Source organism: Hyperolius riggenbachi, chromosome 2 (genome assembly GCF_040937935.1).
Source record: "Hyperolius riggenbachi isolate aHypRig1 chromosome 2, aHypRig1.pri, whole genome shotgun sequence".
NCBI lineage: Eukaryota > Metazoa > Chordata > Amphibia > Anura > Hyperoliidae > Hyperolius > Hyperolius riggenbachi.
The window spans coordinates 212,746,702-212,773,661 of NC_090647.1; the positions used below are offsets into that span (position 1 = coordinate 212,746,702).

Here is a 26,960-nt window from a genome sequence, read left to right on the forward strand (position 1 = left end):
TGAGGCAATGCCCCATGTGTACGGGCAGGGGTTTATGTTTTGTAGGATTAGACAGAATTCATGGTACCATACGAGGGGGCAACTTTGATTGCCTCCTGCTCCAAAGAGAAACCAGATGGATTTTTGAATTACAAGCTTGTCAGTCCCCAGGACTGAATGAGTCTCTCAGTTATGCTTCATTTTTACCTCTGTGATACAATGATGGTGGCCTAGCGTTGCGATTACCATCTTCCCCTCTTCTCTCCACTGTCCTATGTGCTCTGCCCTGGGTGCGATGTCGGAACCTGCATGGGCTTTAATTTTAAAGAGAATCTGTACTCTAATATTCTTACACTAAAAAGCATACCATTCTATTCCTTATTTTCTCCTGTGCCCCTCTGTGCTGTTTCTGCCACTCTCTGCTGCAATCCTGGCTTGTAGTAACAGTTTTAGGCAGTGTTTACAAACAAACTAACCAGCTTCTAATAGGCTCAGCTAAACATAGTGTATGAGTCATTCAGAGTATGCAGGGGGCCTGCAGAGGGTGTGTATCGCTTCTACCAATCACAAGCAGCCCTGCACATTCCACACAATCAATCCTTAGCCCGACAAACAGGACAGAGGAAAGATACATTGATTTATTACAGAGACAGTGTAATTAGGAAAGGCTGCAGTAAGCCCCAGCACATTAGAACAGGCATAGGAACTCATAGGATAGAAGAACTAAGGCTGAAAAAATTGTTACAGTCTCTTTAATAGATTCTTTTGCGTATTACCATTTTCAATTTTGGGGTATTACATTGCTCATTAGCGTCACCGTTAATATGGACGTCTTCTGAGCCCAGTTTCAATATGCCCTTATACCTCTTAATTTATTCTATGGTTATTAGATATATGGAGCTAGTTATGGCCAACAGAAAGTTTAGTTTGTTTCACGTCTATATGGTGTGATTGTGCTGTATGTACTTTGGTGGACAGGTTGAGCCACCGTAGCCTGGAGGTGTGCCAGCGCGGACCCACGTGATGCGGAGGCGAGAGCTTGCTTTCCATCTGCTCTTTGGTGGCCCGCACAGGTCACTTCCGGTCCGGGCACGCACTTCCGCCTGGCTCCCTAAGCAGATTTGAATCTGCCAGTTCTATGCTCAGGCACGCCCTCTGATAACGCCGTGAGAACGGCGAAACATGTAAAGGCTGTGCCTGCATGAGACGCCGTCTCCCCCTGTGGCCCATCGCCATCCCCGCATCCTGGCACCTTACCCTGGAGGGCATCCTGGATCTGACTACCATCTGGGATAACCTATCAGGACTGTGATCCCTGGCAGACTTGCTTACTATCAGCCACACAACCCCGCGCTTTCTGCGGCTGGCAGCACCATTACCAGCACAAGTGGACATTGATAGCCATGACACCCTGGAAATACTGTGTATCAGCACGGAATCAGGACTGTCCTTAGTTGCCACAGGTGGACTTCTCAAGCTTCTGGATGTTTGCTTACCGTGGAGTGGCGAGATACTGTGGAACCTACTATATACTGGCAGTCTTTACTACAGTGTGATGCATGGTTTACATGGATATGCTAAGCTATACCTCTGCATACTAATCCACTTCTGACTTGCTGCTTTGCTTTTTTACTGCATTTTGGATGCTTACCTGATAATTCAACTCTGGACTGCTGGACTGCCCTTTCAGATTGTGAGCTTACATAGTCATCTCATTTGGCCAGTGGTGTGTGTTGGTGGTATGTGTGATGGGACTGTGTGAGGAGGTGGCCATCTCATGTTTTTTTTTTTTTTAAGTTGTTATTAGATGTAGTTACAATAAAAGATTTATATTTTTATAGACTTCTTATGGTAGTTTGCCTTTTGTGCTTAGGTATCACTGTTAGCGCTTGTAGAACCAAGTTCCTTCTCCATTACACTGTCTACATGGTGTTGTATTTTGTTTGCTGGTTGAACTCAATGGACGTATGTCTTTTTTCAACCAAAATAACTAACTATGTATATGATTTTTTTCAGTTAGTGTTGGGAGCATCACCCCAATAGGTCATGAAGCTCAGTGCGGTTAGTACAGTAAAGACTCTGTTATCCAAAACTCGCGCAACTGTAAGTCTCAACTAACCGGCAAGCCTGAGAGAATAAAGGGAACTGTGCTTTGTGTATTTTTGGGGGAGTTTGCAGGACATAAAATACTCACCGAACCTTCATCACCACCTTCCTGTAGCTCCTAGCGGCTTTCTGGTGTCCGTGCACGGCTCGCGGCGGGTCAGGTGACACACCAAGTGCCGTACATGGAGGACGCCAGAAAGCTGCTAGGAGCTACAGGAAGGTTAGAAGACGATGCTAGAGGTGCAGGGAAGTATTTTATGTTGCCTGGGGAGAAGGGGAGAGTGGGAGTTCCCAAGGGAGAAATAAGAGACACAACCAACACAAAAAGTGCAGAAGTGCAAAATATTACTGTATTTTTTGGACTATAAAATCACTTTTTCTCCCCCAAAAGTGTGTGTGTGTGTGGGGGGGGGGGGGGGGAGTCACTGCATCTTATAGTCCAAGTGCAGGGAATTCCTGACTTGTGAACACCTGCCAATACGAACCTCCAACCCAGCGCAATGTCGGGGACCCCCTGTACTGTGCCCATGCAGAGGAGGACACGGGGGCAAACAGAGGACACGGGGACACAAAGGGGCATAGATGAGGACACAAGGAGGACAGAGGCAGACACATGGGAGACACAAGAGGTACAAAGGGGGTATAATCCACAAGATGCCCCTTCACCATGGATGCACTAGGTTTAGTATATATTTTTCCCTGTTTTTTTTTCCCCCTCTAAACCTATGTGCGTCTTATGATCAGGAGTGTCTTATAGTCTGAAAAATATGGTAGTTTTTGTTGATAACCCCTGAACTGACAAACAATAAGTGGAATAAAGCCCATGCTGGGCTAAATTACAGATTTATGAATGCTCTCCTGCTGCTCCTTGCCGTCAGGGGGCCCTGTTGCCTGTACCCGGTTCTTAAAACACTGCTCCCGCCTGGAAGTTCTTCCGAACAGTGCAGAGCAATGATGAACTTCATAGGCACAAGTTTGAGAGAAAGCACTTGTAAACAACAAAACAAAACATACTAAACCGTATCCCATCGCACTGCGTGTGGTTCTGTCCCCAGGTGAATAACTACTGGAAGTCAGTAGCTCATTTCCTAAGGGATACTTTGGATCTGCCTGATGGTTTTTGGATTTAAAACCTGTATGTTGGGTATATTACAAGATGTCATATGTAGCCCTCAGAAAAAGCAACTTCTCCAAATCCTATTATTTTATGTCAGAAAGTCTCCAATTCTTCACTGGAAGTTAAAAACAATACCCAGCTTTCATGTTGTTTTTTTAGGATTCAGTGTGACTAAGCAGGGGGAGGAGGCTTTTCTCACTGCAAAAGTCTCCTGAATTAATTAGTTTCCATTGTAATGGCATTTCCCACTCCTGCAATGCTGGAAGGACTTGTGATTTTCACACAGATCACAATACTTTGGAACAAAAGCAAGTAGAGTGATGGTATGAGAAAAAAGGAGTTTAGAAGCAAATTTTATTGTATGTAATACCCGACTGTAATTCTGCTTTAAAAAAACAGATTCCTACTGATTTGTTGTTAAAGTGTTTTTTTTTGTTTGTTTTTTTTTTTTTTGCTTTTTATGTATTTCCTGCAGGAGAAGAAGGAGCTCCAGGTTTCATTGTTTCAGACACTGGTATTAATAATGTTCAACGAGGGAGATGAATTTAGTTTTGAAGAAATAAAACTTGCCACAGGAGTAGGTGAGATTACTGTGCAGTGTGTTATGTCACATGGTATAGGCATTCTGTGTTTTGAGATGACTGATGCTACAGAATGAAATGCCATTTGTTGCTACTGTATATTACAGTATTAATGCAGAATTCTGGACATAATATTAAAGCCCCTTTTACACTTGCCTCGCAAGTGTGTGTTGCGTTACCGTTTTACTGCAGCGTAATGCAAGGCAATGACGCCTAGCACACTTACTGCATTGTGTCACAATGCATCAGAAGTGCCCGATCGGCTGCAGTCAACAGCGCATTACCGTCGGACTTCTGCGGCGAGGCAGTGGTGGTGGAAGTAATGAAAGTGAATGGAGTAGGCAAGAATTTCAATTTGTTGGTTGCGGTGGTTCGGTGCACAAGCATGGAATGACGGGGAAACCCAGGACTCCCAGTGACGTACTATCTGTCCAGCATGTAGTGTCACTGGGTGAGTGGCGTGCAGGGGGGCGGGGCTTTGCATTGGTCAGTGCACTCTGCCACAGAGTCATATGAATAATGTTTTGTGCATTGCAATGGGGGTAGTGCATCACACCACAAACGCAATGGCCAGTTGTGAAACCGGCCTAAAATATACCCATGGAGAGGAAAGGTTACAGTCGCATCTTCATTGGGTATCTTTCTTGTCCTACTCTTCATCTTCATTTATCAGGACCCCTCTTCTACATGCACAGTTCCTGCTGAGATCTTCTATACAGCCCTTTTCACCTTCCCTTTCCGGCACTCACATTGATGAGGCCAGTTACCAGCCTGGTGTCTGGAAGGTGTGGGGCCGGAAACTGCAAACACTTTTTGTCACTCATCCAAGTGCGACAACAATAAAATGAGAGAAGAGGGGTTCTGATCTCAGATCATCTGCGGGGGCTAGAGAAATACTAATCAGGGAGGGAATTGTAAATATTTTTCCCCACCATTTTTTTTTTACATTTTACTCAGAGATGGGCTGTAATATGTATAATTCACTCAGGAAAGCCTATAACTACCACATTCTGTCCTTGAAGGAAACCTAAACTGGAATGAGGCTTCCACATTTATTTATTATCTCCAATTGTCTAGCTGTCATTCTATTGTTTGGGTTTCAGTATTGTCAGACACAATAAGTATGCATGCAGAGAGGCAGCTCTTTTGGGGTCTGGGGTTCAGAAAGTTTTAAAGGCTGAGGATGAGCAATTTGTATAAAAGGAAAATGTCAATAGCTCACTCCATATTCCTCTAAATTCACGTTTCCTTTGAACAGCTACATAATCCTTAATTACTATTGGATTTTATCCAGTTATCCAGTACTCTTACCTTGAAAAATGTATTTTTAACGTACTCATCATTTTATTTGAATACTTAATTTACCTATTCCATCTTAGATTATAAATTATCACAACTTTATATTTCCACTATCAGATCATGTTGCAAACTGTCACTGATAAAAACTCTGAATGGGTATATCGTTTTACAATTATCTTAGTTACCATATATCTCATAAATACTGACAAAGTTTGTTTTGGAACATGTAAAGTGCTCTGGTTGATGATAGGTACACAACCAGAAGTTGTTAGTGTCTCAAACCATTGCTACAGGTCTGCCATCAGCACCACGTTCTGACAGACTAATCTCCCTAGCAATATACCTAGCAAAACACTGCTGGAGAGAAGGGGAAACCTAGTATCTCACAAAAGGGAGTACACCACACACGTCTTTTATTACATCTTTTCATGGGACAACGCTGAAGATTTGACGCTTTTGCAAAAGCAAAAGGGGTAATAAAAAAGAGGATAGAAAGAGAGATACATTTAACACATCTCTCGATCTTAAAGAGAACCAGAGACGAAGCACCCTCATGTATTTTATTACATTTATCAGTGGGAACATGACAGTAAACACCTATCATGCTTTTAGTTTTATTCTTCTCAGTCTAATCTATCTGTTATCAACTGTGATAAGAATCCACCGACTATTCAGTCGAGGTTTGACCTGGAATCATTATAGCTGAGTCACTCTTCTGTGGAGTCTTTTCAAGCCCAAGCCTTCCCCCTCCTGGCTCAAATTTCATGCTTTACATACTGAGAGCTGTGATGACATGGGAGGGGCTGCTGCTGCAGGAAAAATCTCTGTCTAACAGACAAGTGTGGCTGTGTGATCTGTGTGCTCTGTCTGTGCAGCCTGTCATTATCTACTGTATGCAGTTTCATTACTATGAGAGACACTTCCTACAGGCAGCCACACAGCATGCCAGAATATGAAGTTGAAAGCAGACAGATGAAAGCCTACAGCAGCCCTTCTTGTCTATAGTCTCATATAGCCTAGACAGCACATCCAGAACACCTGGAAGCAGAAGGAATATGAGCCGGCGGCCATATTGGATATTTCCTGGAGCAATAATGGATAAAAAGCACTCAAAAAGGCACACCAGAGTGGCGAAATTATCGGGTAGAGCATTTATTCTTTACAAGCTATCAACTGATATGTTTATTTTGTGTGAATCGTTCATCTCTGGTTCCCTTTAATTGAAGGTAGTCTTAACAGAGCGCATTAAGAAAAACAAACAACATTCTGACGTTACCATACCAGTCCGACCCTCTAGCGATCAGAATGTGTCAACAAAATTAATTAAAGTGACAGTGACTCAATAATTGTGAACATTATAATATGTGACAAATCTTATTACCTGTCAATCTGAATATATGGTATATGCAATGTTTTGTCAGTGTGGGAAGTACTATATTGGCCAGACTACTAGACCTATGAAAATTAGGGTACGAGAACACATTGCTTCTATCAAGACCGGGAAGGGCTGTACTCAATTTATTAATGATATGAGAGACTATCATGCCTCCAGGGGTAAAGGAATAAAATTTGCTGGACTGGTAAAAGTGGAAAACCCACGTAGAGGAGGAGACCGTGATAGATTACTTCTAAGAGAGGAGACAAAGCTAATTCTGAGGACTGAAGCTATGGGCCCTTTGGGCCTGAATGATAAAGTGGAAATGGCCAGTACTTTAGATCCATAGAATGAGCTTTATTTGTAGATCTTCTTGGTTGACCTGTAGTTCTGTAATAATAGCGATATAGTATTTTAAATAGTCAATGTGATGGTGGTGTGGGTTGGCCGCTTGTATAAGGATGTTGTCTCTGTCTTCACAAACGGACTCTGTCGCTATTCCCCCCTCAACTACATCAGCGCAGCTTTCCTACCCGCACTAAATTTGGGATAGGTTTGTATTTCATTAAAATTTATTTGGGCTGTTAATGCTTACTGCGCTGTTTGTTTGTTGCAGGCGGATGTATAGACAGATACCATATACCTTGCGATAAGGTTTAGGTCCCATTTTTCTATTTCCAACTTTCTATCGTTATTTGACGCCGCCCGGTCCACTATCAGCTGCCACTGAGTCCCCAGTGTGGTTTTAATGGTTTTGTCACTTATTATAATGTTCACAATTATTGAGTCACTGTCACTTTAATTAATTTTGTTGACACATCCTGATCGCTAGAGGGTCGGACTGGTATGGTAACGTCACTTCCCGACGTCACGCCTCAGGTCATAGCGCATGCACAAAATCGGCTTTGCTAATGTGAAAGAGGCCTAAGAGGTTTACTCACTTTTGTGAGATACTGCATGTACATAGCAAAGATCTGAAATCCTCTCCCTGCCTCTGCTGTGTCATTACAGGGACTTGGCCATTCCTTTGCCCTTGATAAATCTTCTAACATTATCTGTAAATTAAAGGTTTTGCTTTTTGAAGACAAGTCCCAGTGGTTTAACAAAAAACATTTCACGCAACATTGTTTTACACATCCACGTACCTTTCCAAAGATGCATGTACCTTTAAATTTAGGAATGCTAAATATTTGATGTGCTGGTTAGCACAATGCTGGAGTGTGCAGAAAGGACATTTGTGTAAATATTGTGAAAATTCTTATTGGAGGTGGTCTGATAATTGAATCCTGTGCTCTGTGCAGAGGAGAATGAGCTGAAAAGGACTTTGCAGTCACTTGCCTGTGGAAAAGCCAGAGTTCTGTGGAAAACGCCAAAGGGGAAAGATGTGGCCGATGGAGACAAGTTTAGCTTTAATGCAGATTTTAAACACAAGTTATACCGGATTAAAATCAACCAGATCCAAATGAAAGAGACAGTGAGTAGTTTTGTATAATACCGTCACGCTCTGTGTGCCGTGTCCGCATGCCAGCTTGTGCTTTGTAAGTGTGCTGGGGAACTGAGTGCTTAAATGAATATATAAGCTTGTCATGAAATGTGTTTTCAGGTGGAGGAACAGGTTACTACGACAGAGAGAGTTTTCCAGGACCGACAGTATCAGATTGATGCAGCTATTGTGCGCATTATGAAGATGAGAAAAACGCTTACACACAATCTTCTGGTGTCTGAGCTTTATAATCAGCTGAAATTCCCTGTGAAGGTAAACAAGGCTTGTACTGTCATGCACAACTGTTGTTATGAAGGAGCGTGTTTTTGTGCCTACTTCCTGGAGGCAACTCCCATGCACATACTCAGCATATGTAGCAGTATTGTGTGACTGCTTCTTTGGCTTACCCTTGTGCTAGCACGTGATGATCTACTTATCACTCTGATCCACGAGTCTGGTTACCTTGCTGATCTATCTTTACCACATGATTCTCATAGCATGCATGGAGGCATTGCATATCATGTGTGGATGAATGTTTGTGTCAGCAGAGATATTTAAAATGCTGTAGTGGGGCATGATACAGTGGTTTGCAAAAGTATTGAAGTTTTCCATATTTTGTCATATTACTGCCACAAACATGAATCAATTTTATTGGAATTCCACGTGACAGACCAATACAAAGTGGTGTACATGTGAGAAGTGGAACCAAAATCATACATGATTCCAAACATTTTTTACAAATCAATAACTGCAAAGTGGGGTGTGCATAATTATTCTGCTCCCTTTGGCCTGAGTGCAGTCAGTTGCCCATAGACATTGCCTGATGAGTGCTAATGACTAAATAGAGTGCATCTGTGTGTAATCTAATGTTAGTACAAATACAGCTGCTCTGTGACTGCCTCAGAGGTTGTCTAAGAGAATATTGGGAGCAACAACACCATGAAGTCCAAAGAACATACCAGACAGGTCAGGGATACAATTATTGAGAAATTTAAAGCAGGCTTAGGCTACAAAAAGATTTCCAAAGCCTTGAACATCCCACGGAGCACTGTTCAAGCGATCATTCAGAAATGGAAGGAGTATGGCACAACTGTAAACCTACCAAGACAAGGCCGTCCACCTAAACTCACAGGCCGAACAAGGAGTGCAGAAAGTTGGCCTTTATGGCAGAGTGGCAAGAAGAAAGCCATTGTTAATAGAAAAGCATAAGAAGTCTCGTTTGCAGTTTGCCACAAGCCATGTGGGGGATACAGCAAACATGTGGAAGAAGGTGCTCTGGTCAGATGAGACCAAAATGGAACTTTTTGACCAAAATGCAAAACGCTATGTGTAACGGAAAACTAACACTGCACATCACTCAGAACACATCATCCCCACTGTCAAATATGGTGGTGGCAGCATCATGCTCGGGGGGTGCATCTCTTCAGCAGGGACAGGGAAGCTGGTCAGAGTTGATGGGACAATGGATGGAGCCAAATACAGGGCGATCTTGGAAGAAAACCTCTTGGAGTCTGCAAAAGACTTGAGACTGGGGCGGAGGTTCACCTTCCATCAGGACAACGACCCTAAACATAAAGCCAGGGCAACAATGGAATGGTTTAAAACAAAATAAAATAAAAAATTCATGTGTTAGAATGGCCCAGTCAAAGTCCAGATCTAAATCCAATCGAGAATCTGTGGCAAGATCTGGAAACTGCTGTTCACAAACGCTGTCCATCTAATCTGACTGAGCTGGAGCTGTTTTGCAAAGAAGAATGGGCAATGATTTCAGTCTCTAGATGTACAAAGCTGGTAGAGACATACCCTAAAAGACTGGCAGCTGTAATTGCAGCAAAAGGTGGTTCTACAAAGTATTGACTCAGGGGGCTGAATAATTACGCACACCCCACTTTGCAGTTATTGATTTGTAAAAAAATGTTTGGAATCATGTATGAATTTCATTCTACTTCTCATGTGTACACCACTTTGTATTGGTCTTTCGCGTGGAATTCACATAAAATTGATTCATGTTAGTGGCAGTAATATGACAAAATGAGGAAGACTTCAAGGGGGCCGAATACTTTTGCAAATCACTGTATAACTGAAGCCATCAATGTCTTATGCCTGGTATACCATGCAATTTCCCCGTCAGAAAGAAGAGTTGAATTATTTCCGACAGGTTCAATCTGATTTACAATAATGTTTCTGAATTATTTTGTATATAAGTGAATGGAGGACCTTGCAAAAATAATCAATTTGACCCGTCTGTCTGATGGGGAAACTGCATGGTGTGTCTCAAGCATTACAATATCGCCTCAAAAATCAGTTCCATTTCACGGTCTCCTATTGTTAAAGTTGAGGATAACAGTATTTGCTGGACATCTTGATACGTATGTAACTTAGGTATGCATAGATATACATGCCTCTGCATATCAGTAGTTATTTCAAGTAATGTAACTATTATGCCTTTGGGTTTGGTACAGTGGTCCTTTAAGGGTGAACTCCATGGAACGGGTCAGTTGGCCTCCTCAATTGTCAATGAATCAATTTTCGGTATTCTGACTCTCATGCAGGGATTAGGGTGCCTGATGTGACCAGTATCCGATCGGCTACTACATTGCTGGTTGTAGACAACTGGCTACAACTATTGGTTGTTTAGGTGCCGGGGTTTCAAGGTTTATTTTAGACACTCACTGGGAGGGGGGGGGGGGGGGTGTAAGGTTAAGCATTCGTTGAGGAGAGGAGGGTGGTTTAAGGTTAGGCCTTTAAGGAGGTTAGGCATTGTGGTGGGGTTTTTTTTAGGCACTTACTGGGAGGTTAGGCAGTAGGTGGAGTGGGGGTTAGGTACCTATGGGAGGATTGGGTATTAGGTGGGAGGTTAGGCATTCATAGTGGATGGTTCAAGTGAGAATGGGTGCTGGGTACTTTTTAGTGAAATGTCGGTAAGTTAAATGACCAATATTTTGTTATTAACGGCACCACCCAGCGCCCAACTACATACTTGAATTCCTGGCAGTTACCTAAAATGTAATCAAGCTCTTAGGTGACATATGCATTTCTTATAGATGCATTGAAAACAGAGTTGTAAAAAATAAATATACATTAAATAAAATGGGCTTTGAAAATGACACTGCTAAAACACTTCATTTTCACTTAAACTCAACCTGCCAGCTGTTCACAGCAACCACAGCCTCAGACTGAAATCCTCCTCCTGTTCCGTCACAAGCATTGATACATGTAATATTGTAGGGGAGCTGCCCTACTGCAATCCCTACCAGTGCCATGCCTCTCCAATGATTGATGCATGGATGGTCAGTCACTTGAGAGCTGTGGCTTTGGTTGAATTGCAATAACATTTATTAGTAATAAATTATTAATAATCATTGCAATTCTTAAGCAGGAAACAGGTCTCCTGTTGATTCCAAATGTGAAATCTGCATAGGGGAGCTGTTACAGTGAACTCTTAGGATATGGATTTACTTATTCTAAGTCATAGTGCCATCGTGTTTCTTTTATCTGAGCGTCGCAGCTCCTGGAGCGGTTTTCAAAAAAGTGCCTAGAGTTCTGCTTTAATAAAGGACACCTGAATTGAGAGAGATGTGGAGGACCATTTAAACAATACCTGTTGCCTTGCTGTCCTGCCGATCTCTCTGACTGCAATAGTGTCTAAAGCCCGATCTACACGATACGATTCTTTGTGTGATTTGCTTACGATTCTATTTACGATCCGATTAAATCTGACATGTCCGATCGGGATTCGATTCAGTTCGATTTGCCATTGTTTTGTAATGGCAAATCGAATTTAATCGAATCCCAATCGGACATGTCAGATTTAATCGGATCGTAAATAGAATCGTAATCGGACATGTCAGATTTAATCAGATCGTAAATAGAATCGTAATCGAATCGCATAAAGAATCGTATCGTGTAGATTGGGCTTAATACACGCACCTGAAACGAGCAGCTAATCAAGTCAGACTTCAGTCAGAAACATCTGACCTGCAAGCTTGTCCGGGGTCTATGGTGAAAACAATTGGAGGCAGAGGATCAGCAGGACTGCCAGCCAGGCAATTTGAATTGCTCAAAAGGAAGTAAATGTCAGCCTCCATATTTCTGTCACTTCAGGTTTGCTTTAAGAAAATGACTTTTGACTAATAATGAGCACAAAATATAAATATGACCACCCAGGAAACATAAGTTGAGACTAAAGGATTTTAGTTATGTTAAATTTTCAGTGATTTGCAAGCTTCAACTTCAGCCCACTGGGTTTTAACAGTGTTTTCTCATCACTGCCGCTGACAGAAGAAGCCATGTGCATTCTGTCTGCTTTGGTCCAGCCAAAAGCTGTAAAATTAATGAGACAGCGCTTGAACGTCCAAAAACTATTTGGAAAGCTCTTCAGGTCTTGAAGGCAAAGAAGTGCAATATTCTTCAGTGCTCAAGTCAGTAACCTATCCTCAACCTAAGTGATTGTTCTGGGATCACTATTGCGATCACCATTGAGCTCATTTTCAAGTTTTCAAAAGCAAAAAAAATAAAATATATATATTAGTATTGGGAACGCTTGTCGTGCAGGCAAAAGCAGAAAGCTGCCAGATTTAAAATTACGGGCAAACTAAAGTGGATAATGTGATATTCTCAAGCTGGCAATTGACTACATCAGCCAGTGTGCATTTGCCCTGTGCAACAAAACATCCACGAATCAAATAAGTGTGCTTCCTGCCATCTAAGTGTGAAGATGGAGACAACTATCCTTCCTTCCTCCCTTTGGCAACCACCAATAATGGCTGAACCATGCCAAATCCTATATCAGATAGAATGTTTGATATTTATGAATGCTAGTTGTGTATTTAGTCTATTGCACCGAGTTCTCTTTATACCTAAAATGAGTGTGTAATAAAAAAAGAAAAAAAAAAGAAAGAGTTTACACCGATTATCTGAGATGAGACATGCTGGCCTTGATTGCTAAATTGTAAATGTGTAAGCTCTGGGGCAGTCATAGTCATCCTGGCTTTATTATCAGTTGTGGGTAAATTATTAAACAAATACTGCCATAAAAGCACAATGAAATTTCACTGTCCAGATGTCCAACATTCATTTGGGACGTAGACATTTAGCTGGAAGATCTCTGCACATAATTGGATGGTAATATGGAACGCATTATTGCTGACTTTGCTTTGAAAATACAGCTTGCCTGGTATGCTGATCATCTGTCTCTGATACTTTCGGACTCATTTGCCCAGCATAGGCATGCACCTCTGACTGAACCACCTCTGACTAAAGCCAGAAAAATGACATTTCAAAGAGAAATAAAATTAGAAACTTCCATATTTCTTTCAGTTCAGGCTCCATTAACATGAACGCAATATAACACTGCACATCACCTATGGTGAGTCGAGGATCTGAAACAAGTAAGCAGTCAGTGAAGTCAGGAAAATCTGAGCAGCTGTCTTGTATATGTTACAGCCAGAACGCAAAGTTTGGCCACTTCAGGTTCTGGCCGGTCTGTCAATGAAATAGCCTACCCGTTGATTCTTCCTACATTCAGTTACAAACGCATAGGTGGGCTGGGTTAGGGAGGGGATAGTAAATTGTATGGGCTGCAGGTTAGTTCGACGATGTAGGCTATTTCGTTGAAGCAGCTGTCAAAACTAGAAGTGGCAGTCTGGATACGGCCAATGTACGAAATGAATTGAATCCCGGCGGTTCCTTTCCCCTCCCGCTCTTGCAAGGCAGCCAGAGTCGTTTTCGTTGCGGCAGGAAAGCAGGGATTCATGCCGTTCGTTCTTGCAGAGCGGGTGCTGGCAGAAGCAATGTCTGCAGCGTTCCCGCCCTGCTTCCCTGCCGTGACAAATTACTCTGGCTGCATTGCGTGTGTCCCCGGCTGCCAGAAGCCAATAGAAGGGGGGCAGGAACGGAGCCGCCAGGAATTCAATTAATTTCGCGCATTGGCCGTAGCAAGAAAGCCACTTCTAGTTTTGACCGGCCAGAACCCAAAGTGGCCAGACTTCTGGTTCTGGCTGTAACATATACATCAGCTAGTCATTTATGACAAGCTTACTTTGCTGGACACCATTGGAATTCCAGTTCTTTCTGTTGCCATTTCAGTGTTGGGGATAGCTAAGCTGATACTGGCTTCTCACTTTAAAATGACACTGAAGCAGAAAAAAAGTATGATATAATGAATTGTATGTGTAGTATGGATAATTAATAGAACAATAGTAGTGAAGAGAAGTTATACTTTTATTTTCAGTTATATAGCTTTTTATAACATTGCATCATACTGTCATATTTGCAATAATAAACCTTACTCTGTATTTTAAACTATGAAACATAGCAGAGCTAATGACCCTTTGAACTCCCCTGCAGTAAAAGCTTATCTGAAGCTGTGTCTCAGCCTTTCTTTGAGGTAAGTGTTTCAGAAAATAGGACTATCTCTGACCCAATGGGTCGGGGAGCTCAGAGAAGCTTTTTTTGCATAGACAACTGAATTTTCTTAACTCTTCCTTTACTGGAAACAATATGAGACTCTTCTTTGCTACTAATGTTCTATTTCTTAGCTGTACGACACTTATAATACATTATATCATAAGGTTATTTTCTTTTCAGATTCCCTTTAAAGCCCCGTTTACTATCCCAGATGTCCCATATTAAGTAAAGGTGAATATGGGACTATGTCACTATGTTTGCATCTGATACAATACCAGGAAAATTCTATTTGAAAAAGTCAGTCATGTGACTTAAAGACAAAGACAAACATTTATATTGCGCTTTTCTCCTGGCGGACTCAAAGCGCCAAAGCTGCAGCCACTAGGGCACGCTCTATAGGCAGTAGCTGTGTTAGGGAGACTTGGCTAAGGTCTCCTGCTTAATAGGTGCTGGCTTACTGAAGAGGCAGAGCCGAGATTCGAACCCTGGTCTCCTGTGTCAGAGGCAGAGCCCTTAACCGTTACACTATCCAGCCAGCCAAGTGGACATTTCCCAGCTAGAACCAGTTCTCTAGTCTCCCCCCCCCCCCCCCCTTCCCCCAGCACAATGCCATTACCTCTTTCCTTTGCTGCTGAGATATTAGCTCTTTGTGGCCAGCACTGCTGTTTAACAATATCTCTTTAAATCTTCTTGCTCAGTACCTACCTGCCCAATATACAGTAAGGCATTTAACCCTTCCCATACCCTCCCTAGTGTGTTTAGAAAAGCCATGTGTACCTCTCAACACCTTGCCTATTAGAAACAGATTTTCATTGCATTTCTATGTAAACCTTGTATAAAGACACTGTGGAGTGTGTAGGAAGGATTAAATGTTTTTTACTCAATGTGCAGGGGCAGGGAGATAAAATTCTGCTTGGCTGTACTGCATCAGTGCTACCCACAAATAGTTAATCTTTTAGCAGCAGAGGGTGGAGGTGGGTGGGGTCAGGTGACCTGTACTCACAGGGATATACTGGCTGCTGCCCCCTCCTAGCTCATCCTTGACTGCCTCATATGGTGATGATGGGATGGGGGAGGAGTTTGGACACCAACTAGTCCTTTTCTGCCCAGGAAAATTGCAATGCCATCTCAGAAAGAAAAGGAACTACAGTACTTTTCTAGCCTAGTCACTTCAATATATTTAAAGCAGAGCGTATAGACGTACAGTGCTAATTAATACAAATGTACTATTATATGTATTATAAAATGTGAGATTAACCTGTCGCCTTATGCTATAAATGAGGGAACAAACAATCCTATTAAGATGGAATCATACCTTGCAGATAGCAATAATGGATTCATTCTTAAAGGACACCTGATGTGAGAGGGATATGGAGGCTGCCATATTCATTTCCTTTTAAAGTGTACCTGAGATGAAAAAAAAGCCCTTCAGGTTGTTGGCTCCCTCACCATCCTCCTGGGCCACCTCCATCCTCTGATAGCTGTCCGGCTAAATCCTTTAGTCGCCACCAATCTGCCACATACTGTGCATGCGTGGCCCAGCCACACACGCATCCCCATCGCACTTCCATTGTAGGGAGCGTTCTGCATTGAGGGCGCTTGCATGGCTGGGACACGCATGCGCAGTACGTGGCGACAGGCGGCAATTGGAAGATATACCTGGACAGCCAGCAGAGAATAGAGGTGGCCTGGGAGGACAGTGAGGGAACCAACAGCCTAAAGGTGGCTGGAGGAAGCCCCAGGTATGTATAAATGCTTTTCTTTTAAATCTCAGGTACATTTTAAAAGGAAATACGTTTATTTAAACAATACCAGTTGCCTGGCTTCCTTCTGATCTTTCATGCATCAGTAGTGTCTGAATTACACACCTGAAACAAACATGCTTCAAATGCTGTCAAACTTAAAGGGATACTGTAGGGGGTCGGGGGAAAATTAGTTGAACTTACCCGGGGCTTCTAATGGTCTCCCGCAGACATCCTGTGCCTGCGCAGCCACTCACTGATGCTCCGGTCCCGCCTCCGGTTCACTTCTGGAATTTCAGACTTTAAAGTCTGAAAACTACTGCGCCTGCGTGGCTGTGTCCTCACTCCCGCTGATGTCACCAGGAGCGTACTGCGCAGACACAGACCATACTGGGCCTGCGCAGTATGTTCCTGGTGACATCAGCGGGATCGAGGACACGGCAACGCAGGCGCAGTGGTTTTCAGACTTTAAAGTCTGAAATTCCAGAAGTGAACCGGAGGCGGGGCCGGAGCATCGGTGAGTGGCTGCGCGGGCACAGGATGTCTGCGGGGGACCATTAGAAGCCCCGGGTAAGTTCAACTCATTTTCCCCCGACCCCCTATAGTGTTCCTTTAAGTCAAACATCTGATCTGCATGCTTGTTCAGGGTCTATGACTTAAAGGGAATGTCCAAGCAAAATAAAAAAATGAGTTTCACTTACCTGGGGCTTCTACCAGCCCCATGCAGCCATCCTGTGCCCTCGTAGTCACTCCCTGCTGCTCCAGTCCCCCTCTGGCAGCTTGCAGACATTTTTAAGCATTCCCGCAAGTGCAGAAACATTAACACATACATTTTTACGCATTACTGGTTCAATACATAAAAATGTACGCATTAAACCAGTAACGCGTAAAAATGTATGTGTTAATGTTTCTGCACTAGCGGGAATGCGTAAAAATGTACGCAATGCGTCCCGCCGACCTCCGAGGTCGGCAAGTTGCCAGAGGGGGACTGGAGCAGCAGGGAGTGACTACGAGGGCACAGGATGGCTGCATGGGTCTGGTAGAAGCCCCAGGTAAGTGAAACTCCTTTTTTTATTTTGCTTGAACCTTCCCTTTTAAGCATAAGATGCAGCAGATCAGCAGGACAGCCAGGCAATTTGCATTGTTTGAATGGAAATAAATATAGTAGCCTCCACATCCCTCTCAGGTCAGTTATCCTTTAATGATTTTTGCCATTGAGATTGAAAGGTACAATTTTGGTTTGTGAAAATCAAATGTGAAGTAAATGCATCTTGAAATGCTTCCACTTACCGTTGTTGACTGATATTGATTCCATTATATTTACATGTGTTCTTCCTCAAAGATGGCTCTGAATATGTCTGTGCGGCCGGCGTAAGTGATTTGTTGAGAACGTTAATCAGTCTGTTGCTTATCTCAGTAAACTTCCATTATGCTGAATTGTCTACTTGCAGCCTGGAGACCTTAAGAAAAGGATCGAGTCCCTCATAGACAGAGACTACATGGAGAGGGACAAAGAAAACTCCAAGCAGTACCATTACCTGGCGTAAGGAGCGTGCCGGCTGCATTTCTAGTGCAATGAATAGATAATCATTCATCCATGGTTTCATGTGTAAAAGCAGATGTTTGAAAGTTCATCCTTATTAAGCCTTAGTAATGTCAATTTAGCATTTTGGTTGTTTGAATGTGTAAAGAATATTTTACAAGTTAATTAGGCTTATATGTTAACCTCCTTTCTTTCTGTTTCTCCCATCTGCAGTGACTTTTCTCATTTTCTTTTTCTTCTGCTTTGGCTTTCTGTTGCTCAATATCGCTGCATTAATTAATAGGCCCTTAATGCTGCAATATCTACCACAGGCAAATAATGCAGGTGACCCGTGATGTCACTCACTTCGCAATATCAGCCAACTTCACCCTCCCTCTTTATATTCACTCTCTATACCAACTATACATAGTAATGAAAAGTAACAATGATGAACAAACATAAAGCGGTTCACCACTGGTGAAAGTATTTCATTGTCAGCTATGACATGTAGCAGCATTTTCCATTTCTAAGATAGGGCTGGTTCACACTGCAAGAGCTTTTTCCAAGTGCTTGTGATTTCAAAAGCTCTTGCTAATGTCATGCTATGAGTTTGTTCTTGCTTGAGCAATGGGATTTTATAAAAATCCCCATAGCATTGCATTAGCATCAGCGTTTCAAATCACTAGCGCTAAAAATGCGAAGCAGGGCTTTTCCGTGCCTGCTGCGAGACTGGGCAGTGCCGAAGCTTTGCGCGGCTATAGCGGTAATGCTATAGTCCATGCATGGGGACCCTAAATTACTTTTTACTTCTCCCTCCAAGTTGAGATGACTGGGAAGTGGAATAGTATTGAACACCAACCCATCCCCTCACCCCGAATTTGTGCGGCAGCTGGGTGAGCCATCATTCGGCTCACTCTGCGCCGAAAAACCCTGGCACCAGTACGCCATGTAAGCTTACAAAATGCTCTTGCAGTGTGAACCAGGCCATGGTCAGTTTTTCACGCAAGTCGCAGCTTACAGAAACAAGGCCTCTCTGTACTGGTATTCAGAATGAATTGACATTACCGTAGTCAGAATACCAACACTGCAAAATTAATCGTAGTGGACAAGTGCAGGGAATACAGCACAGTGTTTGTTGCGCTATACCCTTCAGCGAGTGATTCCAATCGCTCCTACTTTCTGCACTAGAGCATTCTGGGAGGTCATTATATAGGTCTCTTAACATTGCACATTACACATAGTGAACATTACTGCTGCCTTGGAGTTAATTGACCTTAATTAAACGTTACTCTCCGTGCACTTTGCCAGATTGTTGAAAGGAAAACTTCCTAACATAAGTTATTGTGTTTATTTTCAGAAAAGCTTTCAATATGCAATTTATTAGGGCAAATTCTGTTTGAGATTTGTATAATGTAAAAAAACAACTTGGGTATTTACTAATAAAAAGTATTTAAAGCATGAGTGGCTTTATCTTTAATATACAGAGAAATGTGGATTCAAGCCTCTACTCACAGCACAAATATCTCTCTACACATGTGTAGGCATTCAGTGGCAGAGCTTGTATTTATACATTATTGTGAATATGCTTCTCCAATGGAAACAATGCATCTTGAAACTGGTAATTTGCAGTTTATTTAGGCACTGCCATAGCACCCTGTGTAAGTTTGTGACTCAGCATTGCCAGGTGTCTGATACAGGTGCCAGCACTTGGTCTTGCAGAGCTGCAAGCTGAAATCAGCTTATAGCATACCGAAGGCAAATCTACCTAAGGTAAGCACAGATGTATGTTCATGCTGGAGCTACATACTGTACGTCTGTGCATCTCCTCCTCCTGCTGTTCCTCCCCTCTTATCCCCATACGTCTGTGCATCTCCTCCTCCTGCTGTTCCTCCCCTCCGTTCCCCATCATCACTCTTTGAAAAATCTGACTTTCGGTTAAAGTGAACCTCCGGACTAAAAATCTACTCAGCAGAACTGAAAAGGCTTGGTGTTTCTTTAACAGTTTCACAGCATCAAAACTTTGTTTTTCTTACCAAAGCATCATTTTTAGCTGCATTTTTAGCTCAGCTCCACCCATCAAAGAAAAAAGGCCGGCCTTTTTTTCCCTAATGCTGTGCAGAGCATGATGGGATTTCCTATGTTGTTGTTCACGTTGCGTAGCAACTGGGAGAGGTGCTCAGGACACAGGACAGTTGGAACTGTGTCTCATGCTCCCTGTCACCTCCTTTCAACCAAAAAGATGGATGCCCTCATGAAATCAAACATTTGCCTGTTCTTTTAAAACAGGGTGGGTAAGAGATTATATTACCTATCTATTTTAATTAACATAACTAATGTAACTTAATGACAGTATGTTTGTTTAGGCTGGAGTTCCTCTTTAAAGTCAAATTCTCAGAGAGAAAGAGGCAGACAATGTGGCTGTTTCTTCCTAGCATCTTCTTATATTTTCCTCTTCTGTTCCCCATCCACACCCCTGAAGGGTGTAATGCTGGGCATACGCGGCTTGATTTTGCCGCTTGAGTCTCCCGCACGATCGATTCCCCGCTTGATTCCGCAGGCAATTCTGTTATCTTCGGCTCATTTCTCTTATCTTTTTCCATTGTGTTCAATGCGGAATCGAGCGGCGAAAGGATCGGGCGGGAGATCGGACATGTTGGAAATTATCTATCGAGCCATCTAAATGGCTCAAAAACGAACTGTGTATTCCCAGCCTTAGTCTAGTTTGATGGTTTTAAACAGTTTAGAAGATCTGCCAACCTTAGCTCATGCTCTTATTACAAAATGGCTGTCTGGACCATGTGCCTCCTCAATCCTGCTTTCAGCCTCGGAAGGGTGATCAAGGAAGCACACATTGCTGAGACAGTGCATGCACCATAAGCTGCGTCCTAGGAGGGGACACTGAGGGGCTTTAAAGTCTACGGGGGAGCTGGAAGAAACTCCAGGTAAGTAAAAATCTGTTTGTTTTTCTCTAGTTCAGGTATGCTTTGAGGGCTCAGACACACTATAAGCTTTTCTGAGTGCTTTTTTAAAAGTGCTCCCATTCACTTTCATTAAAATCGCGGTAAAAAATTGCCCAGTGCTCAGAAAAGCACTTTCCTTTTATTACATAAAAATGGTATGATTGGATGAAAAAGATTGAATGATTATTGGCCACCATTACACTAACCTCTCCCATACCCGTGCCTGACACTCCTTACCTATGCCTAACAATAACCTACATAGGCAGGCACCACAGCCAACGGCTGTTTCCAACTGCCAAGCATACAATATCTCCCTTTGTGGAGTGTTCATTTACTGAGAGTTCCATGCACAAACATCACCTGACTAAAGATGTTGCCCCCGGTGATAAATTTTAGAATGTAAACCAGGGAGAGGAAAGATTTTACAATGGGAAACCACTGACAAAATACTGAGAATCTATAAGTGAATATTGTAAAAATGTCTACTTCCATTCTTTTAGATGTTGGTGTTAAATGGATCTGGGACTTCATAACATCAGACCTAACTTTATTCCACCCTTCTTTGTTCATCACTGTTTATTTCAATATACTGCTCAAAACCAACCTCGCTTCAATGCCAGCAATCAAACTTTCTATGCAGGAAATCAACAACATCATGCTGTTGGTAATAAGTTTTATTGTTAAGTGCATTGTTGCGGGTTACTGAGCATGTTACTAAGTACTTGCACAATACCATTTGTAATGAGGAACAGAGCAGTACTGACAAGGATACTTGTACGATAGAAAATCACAATAACCTTTATTAGTGATGCTTCTGGTATGCATAACATTTTTTTATTGCATTGGAATACTAACAGTAAAGACACAAATCCAGAAATGCTTCAAGGACACCCGGAAGCGAAAATAAACTATTGAAATAAATGATTGTATCTATCTTCCTCCTAAAACTTACTTTTTTTTTAGATTTTCCGCAGTCTTATTTTATGTTTAAATCACTTTTTAAGTTTTAACAGTTTTATTGTTTTTTCTCAATGACACATTCATTGAAGTATGCCAGAGCTAAAATCTATGAACTTTTGACCCGTTTTATGTGTTGGAATTTCTTATCAGTAAGGGTCACACTGTAGTCACTTCATGTATGAGTCAGGACTGAGTCAGTCACTTACATACCTGATATTTAACTCTTTCAGGTAGAGAAAGAAAAAAGGAACACAACACATATTTGTGTGCTAGGCACTATACATACCCATGTCTATCTCATCATGTCACCCCGGGTATCCTTTACTGATGGAAAATTCTGGATTCTTATACAGTGGGATGCGAAAATTTGAGCAACGTTAATCATCATGATTTTCCTGTATAAATCGTTGGTTGTTGCGAGACACACACAGTGATATTTAAGAAGTGAAATTAAGTTTATTGCATTTACAGAAAGTGCAATAATTGTTTAAATTAAATTACGACAGGTGCATAAATGTGGGCACTGTTGTCATTTTATTGATTCCAAAACCTTTAGAACTTATTGGAACTCAAATTAGCTTGGTCAGCTCAGCGACCCCTGAGTCACTGTGCATCGTTCAACCACTCGGCACACTTTACACAAATAGGTGCTGTATGCAGAGGAAGCCTTTTCTCTGCCCACAGCACAAACGGTATGCTAAAGCACATTTGGACAAGCCAGCTTCATTTAGGAATAAGGTGCTGTGGACTGCTGAAACTACAATTGAGTTATTTGGGCATAACAAGGGGCGTTATGCATAGAGGAAAAACAACACAGTATTTCAAGAAAAACACCTGCTACCTTCAGTAAAATATGATGGTGGTTCCATCATGCTGTGGGGCTGTGTGGCCAGTGCAGGGACTGGGAATCTTGTCAAAGTTGAGGGACACATGGATTCCACTCAGTATCAGCAGATTCTGGAGACCAATGTCCAGGAATCAGTGACAAAGCTGAAGCTGTGTAGGGGTTGAAGCTTTCAACAAGATAAAGACCCTAAACACTGCTCAAAATCCACTAAGGCATTCATGCAGAGGAACAAGTACAGCGTTCTGGAATGGCCATCTCAGTCCCCAGACCTGAATATAATTGAAAATCTGTGGTGTTAGTTAAAGAGAGCTCTCCATGCTCAGAAGCCATCACACCTGAATGAACTAGAGATTTTTTTGTAAAGAGGAATGGTCCAAAATACCTTGATCCAGAATCCAGACTCTCATTGGAACCTACAGGAAGCATTTAGAGAATGCGAGTGGCGACGATGTCCTGAACGATACAACGAACAGGGAGATGCCATCTCTGGAAGCTGACCTACAGCTACTGAACTCAGCTGATCCTGAACTGCGCCTAAAGCTGATCCTACTGCACCGACAGGCAGTGAAGGAACAAGCTGCACAGCGACTCCAGGCTGAGAGGGAACAAGCTGAGCGGCGACACCAGGCCGAGAAGGAACAAGCTGCACAGCGACTCCAGGCTGAGAGGGAACAAGCTGAGCGGCGACACCAGGCCGAGAGGGAACAAGACTTGTCGTTAGTACAGGGTGCCCCGTGAGCAGTGGGCAAGATACCTCATACCAGGGCTGAGAGGCAAGGACCTGGAGGCGTTTGTGAGTCTCCTCCAGGAGGAAGAAACAGACTTTGAGGCAATTAAGAAAGCCATCATTACGCAATACCACCTCACGCCAGAGGTGTATCGCAAACGTTTCAGGACGGTGCAGCGAGGTCCTAATGACAGTTACCTGGATCATGCTTGCAACCTGCGCACTGCCTTCCAGCAGTGGTTAAAAGACTGGCTGTTAAAACCTTTGATGCCCTGCAGGAACTGATAATAAAAGAACAGGTCCTCCACACTTGTCCTGTTGATGTCCGGCTGTTTGTGCTGGATCGAGAACCAAATACAGTGGATGGGGCTGCGGAGATTGCCGATCCTACACAGCCCATAGAGCACCCGAGTCCTGGAGGACTACTACTCCCAGCTGGAAGGGAGAACAGATCGCTGAACCTGTTTCACCCATCACCCAGAGGAGGCAAGCACCGCTGTCTCCTGGATTCAAGCAACCAACCACTGATACCCGGAAATGCTTTGTATGTGACAGGGTGGGTCATATCAGCATGACTTGCCCAGAGAGGAAGAGGGAGGCCCCAAAATCCAGTGAGGCCTCAAACCCCAGTGAAGTCCAAACTGCTTTGTGTGCTACCAGGAATGCCACTAGCTACGCAGAGAATCTGCAGCTTGTCACGGTTGGGGGTACAGTTGCCACTGGGCTGAGAGACTCTGGAGCAGAAGTGACTCTCATACATCCCCAGCTTGTGAACCCGGAGCAGTACATACCTGGGAGAATGATTGCTGTCAGAGGAGTTGGGGGTGTCACCCCAGCCATACCCACCGCCTTGGTTCACCTGGAGTGGGGTGCTGGCAGAGGAATGAGAAAAGTGGGGGTAACTGATGCCATCCCCACAAACGTTTTGTTGGGTACTGACCTGGGACGGTTAGTAGCCTGGTATGAGCCTAATCCAACCCCTGTGGAGCCCGCCTCCCCAGAAGAAGTTCAGGACTCTTGCAAGGTACCGTTTGATAACTCTGTGCAAGTGGGGGGTGCTGGTGGGCCTCCCGGGGCTACGAACTGTATACTAGGAGCCAGCCCTAGTGAGTCTCCAGTGCCTAGGCCTGGAGTGGGACCTGGTGATACCGAGAATGCAGAAACTGATGATGTCATTTATGACGCACTGACTATCGAGGCGATCGATGCAGGAACTGTTGATGCTACTTGTGAAGTGCTGAGTAGAAATGTGTGTAATGATACAGATAATGTTGATGTTTCAGGTGATGTTCCAAATGACAATATATGTAGGGCTGATAATGCTGATGTCATATGTGTTGTGCTGCATAATGCTGTGTGTCATGTGGACACTCTGTCAGCTGCAGGAGTAACCAGCAGTGTTCACTGGGCTGCAGCAGATGAACTGCCCACTGAAGGGGCAGACGGCCCCAGGCCAAATCATCCCCCTTCAGATGTTTTTAAGACCAAATGTAATGTGGTTTATGATATGTGTAAGGTGGCCGCTCCCTCAGCTGCAGTGGTAACCTGCAGCGCTAGCGGGTCTACAGCAGAGGGACTGTCCACTGAAGTGGCAAATCTTGCTGGGTCAGCCACATCCACTTCGGAAACCTGGCCCTGAGGGCCCAGGAGCCTCTCCGCCTGCAGCCTTCCGGGCGTGTGTGACAGGCAGCACTGAGCTCTTTGGGGCTGTTCGATTTGACAGCATCCTGGAAGAGCTCTGGGTCTGGCCAACGGGTCACCGGCTGGGAGGGGCGAGCTGAGAGGGTTCTGGGAAGTTATTCCCTCTGAGCTGTCCGAAGTGGAGGAGGCAGACCGGCAGATAATCGTTCCCTAAAGGGACAGAGAGATAGCTCCTGCCACTATAGAGAAAGTGCGTGTAGTGATGGTCGGAACCCTTCCCCAGCTGCAGCACTGTCTCTATGGTCGCGAATTCACGGTCGTCACTGACCCTCATTCCCCTGGTTGGTTACGTCAGATTGCCAAGGGCAATGACACCTTGCAGCAACCTGACCTAGCTTTCCAGTCGTGTAGCTGGGAGCTAACTGACAGGTGGGGAATCCTCCTGAGGATGCTAAGGAGTTACCCCACCATGCCCGGCCGACAGTGTAGGCGCTGGCAAGGTGATTTGTGGGAGTCCCATGCCAGCACCATCTTAAAGAGCGGAGGTGTCAGGAATATGGCAGCTAGTTATGATGTTGGGATAATACAGGAGTATGTTTTCATTTTTCTATCTGCTGTATATTATGTCAGAGGTGTAGGTATGCCAGGCTGGCAGCTGGCTTCATGGAGTTCCTGTATGTACATGAAAATTAACTCTACCATTTTCTGCATTTGAATAGGTCAATTACGTTGAATAGGCAAATGAACCTAGACATTCAAGTAGGGACTGTCTACCTAGCCTCTAATTAGGAGATGGCTAATTATGCCCATAGCCAGTCATGTCCTTACCTTTTGATCTTCTGGGAAATACTGTCTCAGATGGGTATTGTGCTCGGGAGCAATTGTCACCTGGACTGGCTGTAGTGTGCTTTGAAGCAGCTCACACCAGCACAGGGCCAGGAATTTACATATGAAAGCCAGGAAGCTTCACCCCCCAATCTTTTGATGTATGGACTAGACTATAGTTTTACCTGTGGAAATTGGGTTTATGGAAGTGTTCTGGAATCTCTGAAAAGATCAAACACTAACACAGGAATGCTTTGAAGTTGCACACGTTAAACAGGAAATTGGACTATTCCTGGACCTGGGACATTGGGGAAATTGCATTAGATTGTGGGACTGAACATCCATTGCCCGGCCCAACACTTGGGACTATAAGAACCAGACTGGGACAGTCACAGATCATCTTCTCTTGAGGGTAGCACATCGCCAGAGCTGATCCCGATCGAATCGGTAAATCCGTGTCCCTCCACGGTTGACAAAGTTCACTTTACGTTTATTTCCCTTTTATTTTTGCAACTTGTTTTGTGTGTATCCTTGTAACTTTTATTTTGTAACTGTTACTTTGTTTTTGTAACTCTTTTGAATATATTATTTTCTGCATTGTTCCACTTTTTTCCTGGAATATTAAATCTTTATTTAATAAGTTTTACTTCTGCTGTACTAAACTAAAACCCATAGCCTAGTTGAGGAGACTGAAGTGTAACGGTGTATAAGTCCATGCCTGATTGTATGACTGAGCAACACTACCGTATAAGATTGTAATTGCATTGTGTGTATGGGGCACTTCTGCGCTCGACAGCAGAGTGGGAAGTCTCGGAGTGGCTAACAGTATAATTCGGAACGACTGTTAGTGGTTTTGCTTCACTACAGTGTAAGATTGCAACTGTGTGTGTCTGCGTGGCGTTCTCGTATTCAGCCTAAAGCGCAAAGCTGACAGAGTACGAAAACGCGGATTGCGTGCTGAGCACTCAACAGCAGAGTGGACGTGTCTAGCAACAGCTAGTGGTGGCAGTGAGAAGTGTTTGAAGGGTCCCAGCCTCGTTTTTAGCTTGAATAAGGCTGCTCCCCGCTTGATCTGGTCAAACCCGCAGTCGGGAACCGTATACTCAGGAGTGCCGCAGGCCGGTTCCTGACAGTGACGATTAACAATGTTGCCCAAACTTTCGCATCCCACTGTAAGTAAATCCATCCCAATGCCAAGTGAATGAAACATTGAATGTAAGAGTAAGAAAGTTATTTAAATTAAAAAATAAAGCCATACAATTAGGGCCTGTTTCCAATACACGCGGAGTCTGGATGCAGAAAAACTGCCTCCAATGAAAGCCTAAGGGCCGGTTTCTACTAAACACGATTTTTCTGATGCAGATTTCCCATAGGCATTCATTGGAGTC

The 26,960-nt window shown here is 43.5% G+C and overlaps 1 protein-coding gene across 4 annotated transcripts in view; it reads left to right on the forward strand.

Annotated features, from left to right (window-relative positions):
• CUL4A (cullin 4A) overlaps positions 1-19,070 on the forward strand; it is a 92,529-nt gene extending 73,459 nt beyond the window's left edge. For all 4 annotated transcript variants that reach the window (XM_068268084.1, XM_068268083.1, XM_068268085.1 and 1 more), the window contains 4 exons: positions 3,678-3,783; positions 7,759-7,931; positions 8,061-8,213; positions 17,542-19,070. In XM_068268084.1, the coding sequence (XP_068124185.1) occupies positions 3,678-3,783; positions 7,759-7,931; positions 8,061-8,213; positions 17,542-17,637 (528 nt within the window). In that variant the 3' untranslated portion in view covers positions 17,638-19,070. The remainder of the gene's footprint in view (positions 1-3,677; positions 3,784-7,758; positions 7,932-8,060; positions 8,214-17,541) is intronic.
• The last annotated feature ends 7,890 nt before the right edge of the window (positions 19,071-26,960 follow it).